Source organism: Vanessa cardui, chromosome 16 (genome assembly GCF_905220365.1).
Source record: "Vanessa cardui chromosome 16, ilVanCard2.1, whole genome shotgun sequence".
In the NCBI taxonomy this organism is placed as follows: domain Eukaryota; kingdom Metazoa; phylum Arthropoda; class Insecta; order Lepidoptera; family Nymphalidae; genus Vanessa; species Vanessa cardui.
Window position 1 is genome coordinate 9976765 of NC_061138.1, and position 12998 is coordinate 9989762.

Below are 12998 nucleotides of genomic sequence, written 5' to 3' on the forward strand. Positions count from 1 at the left end.
ATTTCTTAAGCTATTTATATGTAATTTATGAAATAATTATTTTATTTCATTTTAAAAATAAACATTATTTCTAAAAATATTTAATGCGTTGGATGTTCACTTTAAAATAATTAGGAACATCCATTGTAGGTATCCAGCCTTATATGTCTCTTGTCTATGACGCCATATTTACAATCGGAATGTGGAATGGCCGACGCGTTTCGCATTATGTGCGAATGTATTGTGTTATTATACTGATTGTTAGATAATAATATGCTACATTGTACTAAACAATATAGTTTTAAGCAACACAATTTTTTGTGAAGACAATTACGATGTACTGTGCGAGTGATAAAACTATACCCGGAGTGTCATCCTCGCAGTCTTCGAAGAATGTCAAAGATGGTAAGTTTGTAGTTGTCAATTTAGAATTTTAACGTTTTTGGTTATGTAGGTAAATTAAATTGATTAAATTTTCAAATCAAGAATTCATGAGAATCATTATGGACTACGGGACTTAGAACATTGTACATGTATTGCACCGATCGTATAAAAATATCCTATGTAGTTATTATAAAGTAAATATTTTGGTCTGTTATATTGTCGATTATTTTAAACGATATTGGGCGATATTTCATATCCCAAAATTTTCAACTCCTTTTTTTATAAATAGCTCACTTTTAAATATTTGGGTAGTATTTGCCATAGGTTCATCTGTTTGTAAAGATATTAAATCACCACTCAAGAACAATGTCTATTTCTTATGGAGATCTGAAATAATATTTTTATAATCAAAATGATAAGGCAAAAGGATAAGGTTTTGTTGATAATTTATCAATATAATTTTACATCTTTCTTTGTTCATATCAATAAGTCCAATATAATTATTAATCCTATAATGTATTGATGTTAAAATATATTTTTTTTTATTTACTTTTTATGATTTATGAGATATTTCATATAGAATTTTATAAAAATTGTCGAAGCTGCATCTTAAAATACAGGATAATATTTTGAGAAATTTAAATACGACAGGTGTACATCAGTTAGAAAGAAATTGTTATTTATGTTCCCAATGATAATCTTCATATTTAGAATTTCTCAAGTATTAAGTATAGATACACTAAAAGTTTTGAATGATTGTCAGTTTAAATTACCTCGCTGAACATTATAAATATTTGAAGTTAAAAAAACAAAGAATAACTTTTGTTTAAAAAATTATTACTACTGTTTTAATGATTATATGCAATAATAGTTATTATTTTCAAATTGCTTTTATTCTAGTTCAATTGGCATTCAACCATATCATTGTGTAAAATAATTTTATACAAATATATATACATATACCCACATGGTATATAAACTATCTAATCATGTTTTGATTTCAATTTGGGAACTCAATTAACTATAAAAATATTTTCTTCACACAATATAGATATGTAGATATTTTAATTATTGATACAATTACAACATACACATATGCTTATTATGCACAATCTATTATACACAAGCTTCAAATGCTGCTTCAATTTCGTATTGCCATTTCAGTTTATTTTAGGTTATGTTTGGCAACTAATTATGAATCATAGAACAAAAAAAAAACTTTCTTTTAGGTTTTTCGCCGATTGTAAGGTCAAGGCTGCGTGTACCGTGAATAGCGCATCTATTTCGGAAGTACGATCGATATTCTATCTTCGGTTTCGAGTTTAGCTGAAGTGAAATCAAAATTGATATTGTAATAAAACAACAAGACGGGCCTGTTTTCTATAAACGATAAATTAAAACGCGAGAATCGGCGCGGAAAATGCTTAATTTAAAATACAAGTATTAGTCTCTTATTTCAAATGATTTCTTTGTTCCGTTTGCAGTTGAAACACTGGATGAACCTTGGAGTAATCGCGCAAAAACCTCTATTTGAATCTAACACCCATACTCTATTCCGACCACAAGAGGAAAAATGCCGAATAAACATTTGACAGCAGATTGACGTAATATCTTTGGTAGATCTTGATAGAGCTATGTTATATGTATATATATGTCACAATGGTTTTGCGAAAAAATGACGTTTTTTACGTCAATTTAACTTATCGGAATTTCGGAAGTAAAATTAAAGTGGATAAAAGTAGTTAAGCGTGATAGTATTGTTTTACAAATAAAGAAATATTAATCATAAATTACTAAGAATCGTCCTCAATATAGAAAATCTTATGTAATACGTTAATCTAAGCTCTGTTTATCTTTTTTCCTACTTCCATTGGAATAGTCCATAGAATTATTGGCTGTCTATTACAGGAGGGATTTCTCCTAACAATTTTGAGACTGCAAAAACACCCACATGGCCTATACGTTCATCGTTATGGGCGGCGATCGTAACTACGATCTTGCAGATTAAATTTCTTAAATAGACAGTCTAGTTGTCACAGGTGTACTGTGAGTTCAAACTTTGTTCGGTCGTTCTTCATAAATTGGTCTTAATAAAGAAAGGATTCTTATATCAAATTATACCATATGTATTTATCAAATATCGGTAAAAAGGAATCTACTGTACTGTAGGGAAATTATTATTTCTACAGTTCAATGCCAAGGAAAAAAATTACATTCGACTATATACTTTAATAGTAATAATGTGTTAGTGATTTTAATGAAACTAACTTTAGGTATAACGTTATGGTTTGTTTAACGTTTGCAATTAAAATCAAATATCATTACGCTGTTTCTCATAAACTTTTACTGCTACGTACGTATCAATGAACCGTAAGGGTTCATATATTTTTATTATTAACTGGACCAATTTCCTTAACGGTTTATTTAATAATAAGCAACTCCAACAGAAGTGCGTATAAAAATACGAGTTCAGTAGACAGTGCTTAAATTAATCAATAATCTCAATTACAACATGCCCCAGAATAATGTCGATAAATTGAATATTAGTTAACATAATTCAATTATGTATGATTAATTAATTATTAAATGATTTTTGTTATGGTTTTTTCGGCTCGTGTAATATTGTCTTTGAGCGGACAAACCACGTCGCTTTGTTCTAAGGTAGTGTGCTGTGAAAGTGTTCAGAGAAATAACAAGATTAATATGAATTAATACGATCGTAACATTTTATCCAAATTAAAATAATCTCATTTCGAAATTGTTTTTTAATTCGTTGAATTTAATTTGCGAGTTATGTAATTATAATATTGTCACGATGTTTATTATGTATTTTATTAACTAGGACATTATTATGTAAACTTTATAATAATAAGTATGAATTTAAATATATGAGAACTCAAAATGAGGTCATTAATTATTATAAGCAAATTTTCTTATTTATTTCTTAAAAAATATATTTGATCATTGACGATGTCTTAGGAAGAATACAACTTCTACAAAAATGAAAAGATTCCAAGATTCAAGACTCGAGATTATTAAACGGAAAGCTACCATGGTGGAGTTTGAATTCATTTACACTAATCTTACACTAGTAATAAATAAGAGTATGAAATCAAAAGAGTCGCGTGAAATCATTATATAATGATCACGACAAAGGATCGTTAAAAACATTGATTGCTCTTTTCTCCTATATTTCATATCCATGTTTCAGATTTCGTTCACAGCTCACTTCGCATGGCCGACGATGCGATTTAACAAAAAAAAAAACTTTCTTACCAAAAAAAACAACTTAAAGATCACGTTTGTGCAGTTACGTACTAGGCGTACATAGAGTTGTAACAGCACATTAGAATTGTATCGTGTATCACATACGAAGCCCGTTTCCTTTATATCACATCAGTAATCGATATTCGATCGTTATTCACGTAGGTATATCCACGAGCCGTCAGTGATTCCTATAAGTTTTTACGTCATACGAATGCGACTTGCACGCGTACATTTTGATCTCTATGATTATTTATAGTAGACAATTGTTCTATTATTTTTTTTAAATCATTATATAGTTTGTTGAATTGGCAAATGCACCACGTGGTGGCAGGTGGTTAACACGGCCTAGACATTGGCACGGCAAGAAAAATTAACCATCCCTTAAATCTTCGATGCGCTACCAACATTGAAACTAAGATATTATTGTATCATCATCATCATGTAGTTACACTGGTTCATTCCTGGCCAAAACTCAACAATACTAAGTAATGTTGTTTGTGGGTAGGCATTGTGGTGGCTGGCTGGGGAGAGATGGGCTTACAAAAAACCTACGTAAAATCGGTCCTTGAATATTATAACATTCCTTAAAGTGGATTCTGTAACCTTTGGAACAGATAAAAAATAAACGTCTATAAAAAAACTCTATAATCAGCCTCATAATTACTTCGCTTGTATTCATACAATATTACACAAATTACATGTTTCTGAATAGCTTGAAATCAGCAGGCTTTAATTCTTTGAGTTGCCGTCAATTTATCGCACGTATTTGCAGACTGGCAGTTTTGTAAATTCCTATTTACAATTAAAACAATTTAAGCAACCATTGTCATATGATGTTCGGTAAATATTGTCACAAAAAGGTATTTATTTATTACGGAATTTTACGGAATCTTATTTGTAATCCGCATCTTCTTTCGTTTACCTGTTATTAAGTTTCATTGGAAAATATATTTGAAAATAAGATATTATTCAAGGCAAAGAATCCTGCTTCAAGCTCTCCAATCATACTAATTTAAGTATACTAAAATCGGTTTTGCCGTGAAAAAATAACAACGTACATTACTGATAATTTCTATTAGGGAACATTCTTAAAACACTCTTTTAGATTAATGCACGTTAAACTATTTATCAATATGACAAGTGGTCATATTTAATAACAATACATATCAAATAAAAAATTAATTGAATAACGCATTATGTTAGTTACAGTATGCGTTTTAATACTTTTGCTTTTTAAGAGATTTATTTTGGTCATCGAGTCGATGGAAGTATATGGAGTTTAAATTATATCCGTTCATATCGTATAGCTATACTTATAATTAAATATACCAACCTATCTAATGCCTGGCTACGTTGCAATGCCTCTAACTTTATTTGTAAACTATTATACGAGAGCTTGAGCGATCGGTTGAACGGTATAGAAATTGTGCTACTGTCTATGAAACCTTTATCTATAAACAATACATAAATACTAGTATAGTTAACTTTCATTGTGATCGGTCCATAGGTGTCGAAATCTTTTAATCTTAATCAGTTATAACAATATATGTATGTGTAATATGGCTTTAGAAGAAGTATAGCTTTAAAACCGAATAGATACGTAAGCACTGGTTCGTCCTAGTTTCGGGACGTTTCCCAGGTTGCTGGCCTGTAATGCTCTTACAAATGTCAGAGGTCGATGGTATACGATAGAGGTGAAAAATGAAAATATATCCTTTGCAGTTTGCGCTACATTTCTCCGCACGTTTGAATTAATGTGGGTACTTATTTAATATTTATTACGAAGTCATATAAAAACTTTTTGCAGTGACCTTTTTAATTTCTATTTCATTCACTACTATAATTCTCAAAATTAGAACATTATGACCTTTCAAGAATGAATTAAGTATTTTTTAATATGATATCAAAATACTTTGATTTTCCCTGCATTTAATTAAAGGAAATCGTAGATCGAATGAGACTTTCAATTTAGCATAATTCGAAGTTGTTCATAGAAATATCTCCTACGCGAACGTCAAAGCGATTCTTGCTCTTGTTCTTTTATATTATGGAATGTATTTGATCTTTTGAAAGAATGATCGAAAATAATTTAAAATACGTTTTCAGATTTTTATGCGAAATTTTTAATCATTGAAAGATAAAAAATAAAAGTAATATCAAATTTTATTAGCGCGTTAAAGCAAACAATGCCTTTATGAATTGTAAAAAAATGTTTGTTCCGAGGGGTTATTTGGGAAAACGTAATAACGTTCTAATCCTGTATTTATTGTTGTTATTATATTTGTTATAAATAACAACAATAAATACAGGAAATACGTGATACACTCGAGTATTCATATAGGAACTAATTTTCTTATTTCAATTGAATACGTCAAAAACTTTAATGTGCAAATAAACAAAGGTCTCGTTAGTATTTTGTAGTGCGTACGTACATTGTGCCTGTATTGAATAAACTGCTTCGCAAATCACAAATGTTCGATTTAATTTTGCACCTGGCGTCGTACAATACATTGATTGAATTTATTCAATCCGCCAAACTATAGGGAATTATTTTATTTGCATATCAGTTCAAAATTTTCTGATTAATGTCGTTATCTTTATTATCTGCGTGCTTGATTGCGAAATCGGAACACGAATATACGTCATTCCTTTGTATTTTTCATTTTATTTGTGTCATTTTTTTTATGAATTCATAAAAGCTATCACCGTTCGCAGTTTTTAAAATTACAAATAAGAAATTGTGCATTTATAAATGCTGTGCAGCTTAGCTGAAAATAGTACGTAATTTGTGTTATAATATTTTATATCCGAGTAAATAAAGGGTAAGCGGCAATTACGAAGCCGACGTGCATACGGTAACGAATGTATTGATGCGTCAAGCTCCGTGCGAGGTGTATTCATGAAAGGCCGGGGTGCTCCGGGTGCCGTCTGACACAATTCCGGGCGCCGGCGCGGCGAGTCGGGAGACTGCAACCCAGCCAGACGACACGCGGTCATCCTGACGAGCGCTCCCGCCTAACTGACTCCCGAACATATTACGAACTCGTGCATTTTAAAATTCGAATACCGAATTCCGTTCGAACCTATCTCGTTGAAAATCCATTGTTCGAATATACAATGCTACGTGCGTAATACCGCTTCCGGCTCGGATTATTGAATTGTCTTCGAACGTGCTGACGAAGTTCTCCTGACAAATTCTGTATAGTGACGTTTTTACGATTTGTTTGTTCAAAAACTTACTAAATTAAAAATAAACCGATGATAAAAACGTACGCGTGCCGAAACTAAAAGTTTTTAAAATAAAAGAACATTTATTCAAGTGAAAGAGATCAGAAAGCCGTCAAACTGTATTCCTTCGACAGTTTTAAGGAGTACGAGTACGATGAAGACAGAGCGTACAACGGTCATGAGGACACCTTCGGGACTCATAAGAAAAGTAAGTTCATATTAATTGAATTTATATAATATCATTTGATTGTAGTAGTAGATTTGTAGATCTATTTAAATATACATTAAATGTCTTAGATTTATAATTTAACTACTATAGTTTAATTTGTACTAAAATTTTACGGCTATTCAATTTTTTTTTCACGGTTTAAATTAGTGTTTTCAAAAAACTTTGGTTTTAGTCATAGTACTATAACAATACACGAACACAGCAACGGTCTGTGAATTCAAATTAAACGCTAATTAAGGGTTTTAATTAAACAGCTGATAACTAATTGCAATTTCGGTTTCAATATATTTTTTCTAAACTTATATGGAGGTCAAAGTCTACGATATATTAAATAAATAATAGTTATACATAATGAAATGTAAAGTCCGCCATTATGTTTATATTGTATTATCACACAGATAATAGATAGCACATTATGACGTAACCGCTCCAGCTGCGAATGGGAATGAAATATGTAATGAAGGAAATGCACTCTCAAAGGTTTAATCTAGTTTGTAAATAGACATAGGGCGTTTGCATGTGCACCAAGTGTGCACTTCTAGCAACTCCCCATGTTCACACTTGCAAAGTGCATAATTACTAAGATTAAATCAAGCCAAGTACGGTCAAGTAAGACAGGATTAATGTCTTTTACAGCTGCTGGCAATATAATATCTCAAATTTCCACAAAGTACTCTTAGATTTTAATATTTTTATTTTTAAATAGAATACTAAATAAATAAGAAAACTTTTTGGAATCTACTTATATAAAATTTGAATTCGAAAATAGAACTCAAGATCGATTAATCAGATGGACTTGTACAATAAACCGATTTACCTTAAGAATTTCACTTTCAGAATTTAATACAATAATATGAATCTCAATTGGATACTAATACAAAGACGTTATATCAAACAGTCGTGCTTCTAGAAGTCGCCTCATGAAATTTTAATGATAACATGTAATGTATGAAGTATTCAATCGATAAATAAGCGTCGTGATGTTTTCACATGCGATATTATCGATGACACACATTTGTAAGGATGTGAGCTAACAAATATTTCATTGTCCCCGATATTGTCTCATATACGAATAATTAATGCTTTGTATGCAAACGTTCACGATTTTTCCGTTCCATGTTTGTGTTATTGGTTTTTTAATATATTTCACATTCCTCAAATATGTCTAGCGTTCGAAGTAGACATTAAGGCTTGATTGGATTTTAATCGTATTTTTATTCAGGGTTTTGTCCCATATACTCCATCAAAGTGGAGTGTTTAATAATTAAAAAATGTTTATTAGGTTTGCAATTTTTCATTTAGATTGGTAACTTTGTAATCGTATAGTAACTCATGCGTTTACCTTTCAAGATCATGAGCCGACAGAATATAGACGTGTACGTTAAAATGTTTACACAAATAAACTATTACTTAGCAGAGGCACATACGCTCTGGAAAAATGATTCAATGTTATTATTTGTAATACAATAATAGAATATATGTTTCCTTATGGTCTAAAATTAGCAGTCACGAACTATCCGTGTGAGTTCGAAGCATTACTTTAACCTCAATAAACGATAACGGCTTGTTGTGGTGTTTTACTAAATAGAGTGATTTAATTCACACATGTGAGAAAGTACTTTTTTATTAGTGGCCTCACAAGCTTTGTAAGCGATCAGACAGTAAAGAAAACGAGATGGCCCAGGTTCGATCGAGATAATGACATAAATAAAAATTCCAAGTTCTAAATCATGTTAATATTTATTGTTATTATACAGGTTTTGAAATAAATGTAATAAAATGGTTGCATTTTTAATCGCAGCATCGATAGTTTTAACGTTCTCTTTTTCAATTGTTAATTACAAGTTGCAACCGCAAATACATTTGCGAAAGGCAAGAATTTTAATGTTAATGTTTAATAATTATTTATTAATTATTTCAGGTAGGGGCTTAATTAAATGTACATCAACTTTATACTAATTAAGATTGTTTTAATTGTAATGAACTTTATCGTAAATATTTAATGATATTTTCTCTTCCTATATTATATTCTATTAATAAACGATGTTGAGCACTTAGACCTTATTGTAGATATTTAAGTTACTGAAAACTAACCATGAAAGCAAGTATAAGACAAAGAAAAACCTAAGTCTTAGATTACGTGCAAGTGTTTTCCAGGAGTAAAATGTTTGTACGTTATACAATACGCAATAAGAAAGTAACGTTGTTATACGGATAAAATGTAGAACTGTTAGATCTGTTTAATATATATTTACTTATAGTATACTAGCAGTACCGGCCACTCGTTTCTGTGGCTACGTTATATGTTGAATTAAATTGTATGATAAGATTATGCGCGATTGAATTTTACAAAAAAAAATATTGTTGTAGCCTTAGCTAATCCTTATAATATCAGCTATTTGCCGATGAAAGTCCCTTTAAAATCGGTCCAGTCGTTCCAGAGATTAGCCAGAACAAACAGATACACAGACAAAAATTGTAAAAAATGTTATGTATATATGTGTATGCATACCTGTGAATTTAGTAAAAAGCGGCTATTTTAATATCACAAACAGTAACTCAAATTTAATTAAATGTATGGATAATGTTTTACCAAAAACCTTTTCTGAAACAAGCTAATTATAAAGGTTCAATTCAAAGAGTTGAATTGAATTTAATGTCAAAATATTCATCGGTTTTTGCGTAATGCGGGTTTAATACAAACAACGATCTTTTTGAAGATATAGAAGATTAATTGTTTTCCGCGATATTGTTTGCGTTATAGGAGTTCTTTTAAACCTCCTTGTAGTTCAAACTTCTTCATTCGTCAAAAATCTGCTTCATGTGGTCAACCAATGGAAAATTTAGAGATATTTACTTTTATATATAACTAGTTGTCGCGTACGGTGTCCCATTCTGTTTGCTGGGTGGTAGTTGTTAGGTATTAGTAATAAAGGGAGACTTATGAAGATAGACCAAGGAAGGCCTTGGAGTTCAAGCTTGCTTCGTACAAAATTTCATCAAAGTTTAGCAGAGAACGAGCAACAGAAAGAGTTACTCTCGCATTGATAATATAAGTATAGGTATTCATGTTATGATGTATTTTTAAAGAAAGAGATATCGTAGTATATATACGTTGAATCAAAGGTCAGTATTTAAGGCATGGGTTTATACGGTAAAAATTTTTACTAAATAATCAAAATTGGAACAGGATTTCAAAGTACTACGTACTTTTCATGTGCTCGGTATAAGATGTAACTAAACTTTACTAAGGACTCTACTAATTCTGCAGAAGGTAATGCTTTGGGTCATCCGAAAGATATTAACTTTTTTTACAAGTAATTAACAGTATTAGACAGTAGTCGTAGATTTGCAAGTAATGATAAGACTTATATAAGAAATAAATATACGATTTATTTTAGATTATCTAAAAATATTTTATTTATTTTCACGAAGAACTAACGATGAAACCTTTGTTGGCATTGGCCCTCAACCAAAAATGTGCGAGGCCACACACAAATCCGTACTCGTTAACGGTGGCATAAACCGATGAAATCAATTATTTTACAACTACATTAGAATTTGTATATTTATTTAGCGTACAGTATATTAAATATTCGAGTTTTATGCATCTTGAATTTGTTTTAAAAACTATATTGAGTTTGGATCAATGATTTATATAGAGCACTATCGTTTTTAAGGGCACCATAGTCAATACCGAGTGCCCTATTGCTATCATTTAAAATGTATTTGTTAAATATAATTGATAAAAAGGAAAAAAAACCTTAATTAGTCCTGTTTAGTCCGAAAAAAAGAGGTTTTATATTTCTGAAAGTTAAACCTCGTCAGAAACAGTGTTTAGTAGAGATTGGTAGGGATAAATGTACTCCCTTTAATCTTTACAAAAGTCACGAATAATTGGTGAATACACGCGATGAGAAACTCGGGAACATTAAAAAGTGTTCAGGAGTGACAACATCGTTTGACATTTTACTCTACACTAGCGCCTGTTAGCTTTGTTTATAAAATCAATACTTTTTTACATTAGTTCCAATAATATATATATGGATTGACCCCTCTTAGCCCAGGGTGCAGGAGAGCAGTTGGGTTCGCCTTGTCGATTGAAAGAAGGTCTCTTAAAAATCTGTTCGGTGTTAGGAGATTGCCAGAACAATGTATCTTTTTGTCTTTAAGACAGAGGATAATGTTAGGATGAGGAGAGATTGAAATATAGGAATATTTGAAATAACTTGCAGTTTTAAACCAAACAATCATCTTTGATTTTTATATTAAAAGCACTGCTACTGGCAACGTGTGGTGGAGATGCCTGCTGGCAAAGTAGGCTTGAGGCTAGAAAGCGGCAAATGTAGGATTTTTGTTTTTAATTATTGCAGTAGCCACTAATATAGCACAAACTAGAAAGCAGATTTCAAGACATCTTATCCTATTTTTTCCCCATTTTCGTTGCACATGCTAGATTTATAAAAAACACTAAATTTATGAATTACAATAATGAAACTAGGCATTTAAGCAGGCAGGCAAACATTCAATAATCAAAATTTTAAAATGATTAAATCGACGATTTTTTTGTGTGAAATTTTGTTGATCCTTCAGTTAACATATCATTTATAAAATATCCATATTGTTTGGAATTACCACTTTCTAAATGTGTTACATGCTTTATGTACATACTATAGTCTGGTTTGTTTACATGTGCCTCTATTTATTTCGTTTATGATGTCATTAAACAAAGAACTTTCTCAACAAAGCATTCTTTTAAATTTGAATTAGTCAATAAATATTTAGTGCCATAGAAAATATAGTGCTATGGTGACACTATACTACGATTTTCTGAACAGAAATGCATGGGACACTTAATTGAGTCGTTTCTGCATCTCGCGTCAAAGATTTTGAGGTGAGTTTGATTCCAATTGGTTAGGTTATCGTGGAGGTGCCTATGTTTCGGTTTGATTTACTTTTTCAAGCGTGTGTTGCCTTATGCAGCTCTTATGAAAGCGGCCCAGTAAGTGCAGTGCCGAGTTAGCAAGCGAGTGCGCTGTCATCGAGAGATAAGAGTATGTAAACTGGTGAACGGGCGTTTGTCGACTCGTTTGTCCAGTAGGCCCCTGCGCTTCAGTGCGAGAGGACGGCGCGCGCGCAGTACATTTATTAATCTAGGTCGCACTCATGTGATAGTTCACATTTCTCTCGCTCATGAGAAAAAGTGCTCAGTGACCGCACCGCGTTAATAATTCTAACGGTTTACAAATATAATCTCTCCGCTCTCTCAATGCACAGGTGTGATTACAAAAATTTAAAGTGCCAAAATATGTCGGATTTATCTATGTGGTTTATGTGATGCCGCAGTGTTAACGTAATTGAGGCTTTTATTTGTTGTAATCCGACCGGATACAGTCTGCAGACGTTTCTTAGAAGTGCTGAATTGATTTTGTGAATGAGTCAGCTAACAGGCGTCGGGATTGTTAACTTCGTCAACGTGCTGCCCACGATCTCGGAAGGTAATATTACTGAGATATATCTACTAATGTTCATCATGTTGTAGGTGTATATTAATGTTAGCCGTACTTAATTTTGTTTCTAAATCAACATCTACAGTATGTATGTATGTATAGACGGTAACATTCCTAAATCCAAAATAAAATTTGTTACGAAATTTATAAATCTAAGGTTATTGTTATTTTGCTTATACAAGACACCCATAAGCATGGATTTTATATTGTTTTAATAAAAATGTCTTGTTTTTCTTACCCTTCGACGTTTGAGACCTGCACTTAAGGTGTTTCTAACCCTCGGCGCGTGTTCTATCTTGTTAGTTACATAAACTTGATACACCGCGTCAAGTGTAACCAAAGAATTGCTTATTATAACTCTTTATTAATATGCCAGTATTTTTTTATTTTTAATTCATACC

General features: G+C 31.4%; 1 protein-coding gene across 3 annotated transcripts in view; it reads left to right on the top strand.

Moving 5' to 3' along the window:
* The first annotated feature begins 167 nt into the window (after positions 1–167).
* Positions 168–12998, top strand: part of LOC124536019 (cyclin-dependent kinase 14) — a 73813-nt gene continuing 60982 nt past the window's right edge. The window contains exon 1 of one of the 3 annotated variants that reach the window (XM_047112399.1): positions 168–384. In XM_047112399.1, the coding sequence (XP_046968355.1) occupies positions 315–384 (70 nt within the window). In that variant the 5' untranslated portion in view covers positions 168–314. Of the gene's footprint in view, positions 385–6599; positions 7067–12168; positions 12586–12998 lie in introns of those variants that run through there. The other 2 variants (XM_047112401.1, XM_047112400.1) reach the window with 2 other exon arrangements.